This window comes from Onychomys torridus, chromosome 23 (assembly GCF_903995425.1).
Source record: "Onychomys torridus chromosome 23, mOncTor1.1, whole genome shotgun sequence".
NCBI classification, from domain to species: domain Eukaryota; kingdom Metazoa; phylum Chordata; class Mammalia; order Rodentia; family Cricetidae; genus Onychomys; species Onychomys torridus.
The window spans coordinates 3,525,613-3,532,641 of record NC_050465.1 but is presented as its reverse complement, the minus strand read 5'-3'; the positions used below and the strand labels follow the sequence as shown (position 1 = coordinate 3,532,641).

At 51.5% G+C, this 7,029-nt stretch overlaps 1 protein-coding gene across 2 annotated transcripts in view; it reads right to left on the bottom strand.

The window, feature by feature from the left end:
- The window catches only part of Dgkd (diacylglycerol kinase delta), a 97,812-nt gene continuing 90,783 nt past the window's right edge, over nt 1-7,029 (bottom strand). For both annotated transcript variants that reach the window (XM_036173069.1, XM_036173070.1), the window contains exons 25-30: nt 6,802-6,913; nt 6,629-6,721; nt 5,695-5,814; nt 4,182-4,299; nt 2,919-3,049; nt 1-2,093 (exon numbers count right to left, since the gene is read on the bottom strand). In XM_036173069.1, the coding sequence (XP_036028962.1) occupies nt 2,004-2,093; nt 2,919-3,049; nt 4,182-4,299; nt 5,695-5,814; nt 6,629-6,721; nt 6,802-6,913 (664 nt within the window). In that variant the 3' untranslated portion in view covers nt 1-2,003. The remainder of the gene's footprint in view (nt 2,094-2,918; nt 3,050-4,181; nt 4,300-5,694; nt 5,815-6,628; nt 6,722-6,801; nt 6,914-7,029) is intronic.

Genomic DNA, 7,029 nt, shown 5'->3' with positions numbered 1-7,029 from the left:
TGAATGGAAGATCAAAAACAGGCTTGTTTTTATTATACAGAGAAGAACTTATTTACAACTCTCTGATGCGGACTATGTACATAACAATACAAAGAGGCATCGGCTCCAGGTGGTCACTATAAATTAAGATTATAAATATGAGGGTGAGCCCCACCTGCAGGCACAAAACCTTTTCTCCAATTCCTCAGGGACCCTTCCTTCTTGCCCCCTCTGACAGGCCCCTCCAGCACTCAGACTGGACCTCTCATTTCTTGTGGACTGTGTAAACAGTGCTGTGTCAGCTGTGGACAACACTGATCTCCAGCACCCCTCACCCAAATGCAATGCCTTCTCGGGAGGCCGCTAAGGACTTGAGTGTTGCTGCCCTCAGCAGCTCCTCCTCCTCCTCTTCCTCCTCCTCACCTAAGTTTCTGTTGGTCTGTCACAGGCTCTGTGACTTCTCTGAGGCCAGATGATCCCTGCCTTCACATTCAGGTCTCAACTGACTGCTCAGTAAGAAACAGAACCAGATGGAAACGTGACAGCTGCTTCCATTCAGGGTTGCTTTCATGGAGGCATGAAGTCCACAGACAGGCAGAGAGTCTCCCAGCCCACATGTGATAAGCAACGGGTCCCACAGAGACAGGCAGTGGCTGTGGTGAAACTCTGGGCTGTGGTGGAACTAGCCTGGGGCACAGTGCAGCAGCGACTGCGCTGTAGGCTCTCCATCCGCCACTCTACTGGCCAGGACTCTCAGATCTGCCTGTGGCTGACAGGGAAGATGAGCAGGGTGTCTGTCTGCAGAACAAGCAGCACGTCAGCCCTGCCTCCTCAGCTGGGGCTGCTGTAGGCCCCACCCAGAGTCAAGCTCAGCACCTCCTTCTCATGTCAGATAGGAAAGCAGTGGCAGAGTTCACGGCACTGTCCTCTCTGGGTAAGGACCACAGCCCAGCAGCCCTCCTGCCAAGGCTGAGCTAAAGCCCTTTCCAGCTGGTCTACAAATCCCCGTGAGGAAAGTGGGGAAGGGGGAAGTCAGTGGCAATGAAGGCCAGGGGTATCCTCACCTGGGCACTGCCCACAGCATGTAGTCTGGGCCTTGTGGAGCTTCTGCTACCAACAGTGCCACCTGCTGTTTGAGAACCAGTTCTGCCCAGCAGATAGTGGCAGGGCAGCAGCATCGTGGGCTATATGGTTAGAGTCCTCACAGCAGATGGGAAGCCACTACGGAGCCTGAGACTCTAGGCCACCTGAGATGGACCCAGACTGCTCCTGCTGTCTGTTCATTCTCCCATGGCATACATCGTCTCCACAGTAATGCTGAGCTAGTGTAAACTCATCCTTGTCTGCCCCAGACTAGACTGCAGACGCCTGTAGCATCTTAGAGCCCAGTGGAAAGCCCAGTGCCCTAAAGCCCGGCCTAAGCTTTCCTGTCCTTCACAGATTCTAATAAACCTAGAAACATATCCATGTCACTTTCAAACCAGGAAAGTACATAACTTTTGTTTCTAAAAACTAAAGCTCATGAACAAAAGGGGCATAGCAGTGGGCGCCCTTTGCGGGCTGCTGTGAAGAACCAGAGTGGCTGTCAGGCACAGAGAACATTCTGGTGAGGACCACTGAGGCTGGACCCGACTCTGCTTCTGAGACCCAGTAGAGATGGAGATGGTACTGCCCGGTGTGACCAATTAAGGACACTGAAAAGGAGAACACAGGACAACCCGAGCATGCGGCCCAGGTAAGAAAGTTCTGCAGAGTGCAGGTGCTGGGAGGCCAGCCTTCACCATATTCTCTGTGGCGAGCCACAGGTGGGACTGCCAGTCTGCCCCGTGACTACAGCTAGGAAAGGGGTTCTCAAAGGTAGCTGTGTTGGTATGTTCAAGACTTCCAGCTGTTACCAAGGGGCATCAGGCTTCCTGTCATTAACAAAGGGATAATAGCACCGTGAGAAAGGCCGGGGCTGAGTGGTGTCCTCCCTGGGCCTCAGTCTCGGGAGGAGCGGAAGATGCAGGCAGAGAATGCAGAGGCTAGGCCTCGGCGGCAGGGGAGCTCCGGCTCAGCTCCTTGATCCCACAAAGGATCCTCTTCATGTGGCCCACTTTGGTCACACCGAGGTCCTGCAACAGAGAAGATAGGCACCATGGTTATCAGGAAAAAGGCTCAGGCCAGAGGCTTTACAAATTGGCTGCCACCAATGTTTTCTCAGTCTCTTTTCGAATACAAATGAGGAAAACACCAGCGGATGAAATAGGAAGGAATCGGCACAAACATCAGTCATGCAGATACCCAACACATGGCTCCTGTAGCCTACAAAGACTGCTGTCATGAAGGACAGCCAGCAGACAAAAGAAAGGAGGCCTGACAGCAAGTGGGTGGCAGCCTTGGAGGAGCCACCTGTCAAGGAAGTCCCCATGGCCTTTTGCCGCCTTGGGACAAAACCAGAAACAATGCCCAAAAGACAGCTCTTCAAGGCCAAGAGGGCCAGGGCTTAGCTTTGTAGTGCAATGGGTACAGACCTGAGCGCATGTTCAGGGAGGGAGGATGAGCAGCTTGACCCTCCTCCCAGGCCTGAGAAAGCAGACTCTTCCATCTTTACTCACATGGGGCACAGTAGGGCCCACCAGCCACGGGGACTTAGAGCTTGCCAGCTGAACCACAGGGCTGCATTCCCTAGTTTCTAACGTTAGGAAGGTACCTTCTTATGTGGCTAAGAAAACCACCACTTCCCCCACTGTGTCTGTACTTGGCCTTGCTTATCTGTCAGAGAAAGTCACCACTGATAAAATAAGGACCATAGTCAACCTGAGGTACACAAAAGGTCCAAGAACCAAGAACTGTGATGACTAGTGATGTGAGGATGCGCCAAGGTCAGGGAAGAGAACATAGCGGAAAGGAGTGTGTAAAAGCCCAGGTGTGGGTTCTAGAAGACACCTGTGAAGTACCTTGAGGTCCCTCCGCTCCAGGTGCAGGAGCTCAGAGCCCCGGATGTCGTGCCTCGTGAAGATGTCCTTATACTCACAGAGACTGAGGTGCTCCAGCCAGGCAGCAACCTCCTCTGTCCCCCAGAGGTGAACTGTCAGAGACGGAAAAGCACGAGTGCAGTGAATGCTCAGAGCCCAGCAGCCAACACCAAGACACCCAGCAGTGCTACCCAAGATGTCTCCAGCAACCAGCACCCAAGACATCCCAGCAGTGGTGCCCAAGATGTCCCCAGAAGCCAGAACCCATCACCTAGCCACAGGCACTGTGCTCCAGCAGTGCAAAGGAGACAGACAGAAAGCCACCCTCCTCGGAGGGGCATGCAGTGCAGGAGTGCTGGCTACTCCTGCCAGGTGGGTCACCAGCCTTTTGGATACCTCTGTGTTCCAGGGGCATTAAACATCACCAAACACAAAGGGAACATCTTTGTGACTAAAGCCAGCATTTCCTCCAGCTTCCAGAGGAGCTCACAACTGGAGCACTACAGGGAGACATGCAGACTTAGGCCATGCAGAGTCAGATCCACCATCATTCTCATAAACCGAATTCTAGACAAACATGCAAAGATGGAAAAATCAAACAGGAGCTGCCCTGAGTGGTGGCAGATGCCACACCAAATCCAGTCCTGGGCCCCAAAGGTGCCAGACACAGCCACAGTGCTCTGAGCCGACCACTGAGATACATTTTAATCCCCAATTTACTGATTCAAGGGGAGAAAAATGTCCTTTAGCGCCATTTCCTATTGATTTCTTCACCCACAATCACTGGTGGCCTGGAGTGCCAGGCTTAGGAACCTTGATCAGTGAGTCAATTAAATGGGAATCGGCAGCCTGACAGCAGGAGCAGGCACAGAGGACCCAGCACAGTCTGAGTTTTGTGTCTCCAAGTTTGTCTGTCATTTCTGCTGTTGTCCTCCCTACCTCAAGCCCCCAAATTCAGGGTAGTCAGGTCAGCTCAGTTGTCCATCACCCCACAGTCTCCATGGAAGGTGTATTTGAGCAGGGCATTACATCAGTCAGTACCCAGACAGAGAAAGGAAGCAAGCAAGGTTTGGTCTTGTAGGTACAAGACAGACGAGTGCAGCCAATGTGACTAGGGGTCGATCAGAGCACAAGGACCAAGGGGAAAAGCCTCAAGGATAAGGAGAAAAGCAGAGACCAGGAGAATTGAGCCAGGACAGCTGGCACTGACAGCCAGAGAAACAGATGCAGGAGAGCGGCAGGTACCAGGGGCTCCTAGGCTACTGTGAACTTCTTTGTTCTTATTATTTTTCTCCTTTTTAAACTTGGTCACGAGGCGGAATTTACCACTGCGGCTGCGTTTAGAAAGATCCAGCATCACATTCTGTTGGAGAAAGTAGGAAACACTGAGAATAAGGAACTCATTTGCCAAGACCCAATCTATCTTTGGGGACTGGGGGTAGGAAGAAACATGTTCACTAAATGTTTGATTCTCTTATTCTTATACATTTGTTTGGGTTTATTTATTTGTGTGTAAGCCATGTATGCATGGGTTCCCAGGGAGGCCAGAAATGGCATTAGATCCCATGGAATTGGAGTTACATGTAGTTGTGAGCTGCCTGATGCAGGTGATGGGGTCGTCTGGAAGGGGTACTTGTGTTCTCAGACTCTGAGCCCCAACATCCTCATCCTTAGTTTTTCATATCCTGCTGCTAAAGGTTCCAACAGACTAAGCTGGGCAGAGGTGCTATTTCATATCATTTACCTCCTGTACTATGTTAAAAAGAGGACATTCTCTCCTGTGTTATAGGAGGCCAAGATGACTTTTTCTCTTGGCCCCTTCTGTTCCCATCTCTTAAGATACCAGAATCCCAGAGGCAGCCTAGGGCTTGTCCTTGCCAGATACCTCCCTCTTCTGTCTCCTTCAGCTTGCTCTTCCTGCTGTAGGTGGATTCTATCCCAAGTACAGTGTGCCCTGGAACCCCGACTAACCAAACTATTAGATATGCACACAGTTGGACTCTCTTTAAGTACCCATAGATGCAAACTGTGAATGGGGAATGGACACCAGCTATCAAATAAATACAACAGGCTTTTTCTTACTTATGAATACCCACCCTCATCTCGGCTTAGTTTCTAGCTAGCTTTCCTTAATTTAACCCATCTACCTTTTGCCTCTGGATTTTTCTCATTCTCTTCTGTAAATCTTACTCTTATTCCATGGCTTGCTGTGTAGCTGGGTGGCTGGCCCCTGGAGTCCTCCTCCTCCTCTGGCTGCTAGTCTCTCTCTTCCCTGATTTCTCCCTCTATATATTCTCTCTGCCTGCCAGCCCTGCCTTATCCCCTCTCCTGCCTTGCTACTGGCCAGTTCTTTTTAGACCATGAGGTGTTTTACACAAGCACAGTAACACAGCTTCATAGAGTTAAACAAACGCAACATAAACAAAAGTCACACCCCTGACACTAATATTCCACTACACCGGCTCAATCCCTGTCAACAACCTCCAAGGAGCTGCAGTGTACTAGTCACAGCGGCAGGCTAGCTCCACATCTTGCTGCTTCCTTCCCCCCAGTCCTGCCTGTTTCAGAGGCGGTGGGGACCCATTCTTCAAGGATCACTCTTCATCCCCAACTCGTAAACTCCTTCCTTCATGCCTAATCTCTCCTGGCCTCCAGGGCCATTTTAGTAGAGAAGTCTCCAGACCAAAGCTGCCTCAAGGACTATACTGCACACAGGGACTAACAACAGCATGAGCCATTAAACTCAGCACCAACATACCTCTTCCTCACCAAGCTCCATGGGCTGGCAGAGCCAGGGTGTGTCTGTCAGCTTCCTGAGCTGCTGGTCCATCTCGACTAGGGCAGCTCCGAGCCTTTCCTTCTGAGGGGGATCCAACTGCTGCTCCAAAAGAAGGGAGAGAGGAATGGAGCTGCAAACCACAGCAAGCCTGGACCAGCCAAGCCAGGTGGGTAAGGCTTCTCAAGCTCCTTAGGCACTGCTATAAAACTTTGTAGAACTGAAGCTACAGCTAAGGCTTGAGCCCAGAACCTCCCTTCCTGAGGGAATAGGTGAGCATGGGTGAACCTCTGCCCTGGCTTTTGGGAGTCACTTGTAGCAGCCCTGGCACCTGGCCAGCTGTGGTCCTTTTAGGTTCTTCTGTCACCAAGCAGGCAGGTCCTGCTCTTCCTGCACAAGCATGGAAGATAGCTAAGGCAGCAGCTAGAGCATTCAGGACAGTACCACTTTGGAGTGGAGAATGGGACATAGTCGGGAGTCTCCAGTAAGGCCCACCCTGTCCTACTCAGGCTAGTGGCCAGCCATCACAGCAAACTGGAGCTTGGCAACACCCCACTCCACCCAATAGACTGAGGATTGACCCAGCAGTCGTTCCACATGCTGAGTGGAGACATGGTGGAGACAGGACGGCACAGCCCACCTAATGTGACCAACACCTGCCACAGGAAAGGGAAGAAACATGATTTGTCCACTACACGGGTACTGTTAAGAGGGTCTTTAACATCTAACAACACCCTGGCTGAAATGTTGCCAAAGAGTGTGGCCACAACCCAATGGCCACACTACATGGTTTTGAGTCCCCTTCCTTCAGGCTCAGGACCCTGAACTGAAAACTGCTACCCTTCAGTGTCCAACACCCTGGTGACAAGGGTCATCTCACATACAGCCAGAGCCCTCCTGTCACTTATCAGCTCACCAGGGCCATCTTCCCAGCCAGCAGCAGCTCTGTCTCACTGCGTAGCGCTCTGATGTTATTCACCATCTCCAGAACAAAGCTGCAATTCAACCCCTGAGAAGAACAAATGCATCTATGTGGAAGGCCAAGAGCTGCAAAAGTGAGGAGGTACCAGACCCAAAAAGGCTAAGTACCTCTGCAGTTCTGGGCTTGCCATACACTCGCTCCATGGCTTTGGAGCTGGCATTGACAGCATGTGCGAGTTCTTGTTCCATGTCTCTGTGGGACTGTGCTATTTCCCGGATGCTGAAAAAGGAAGGAGACATATGTCAGGCCTTTACACACTGCTTATGAACACACTCAGAGGACAGATGCACAGGGAGTGGTCTACAGACCATCACAACCTCAGTCATAGCCACTGG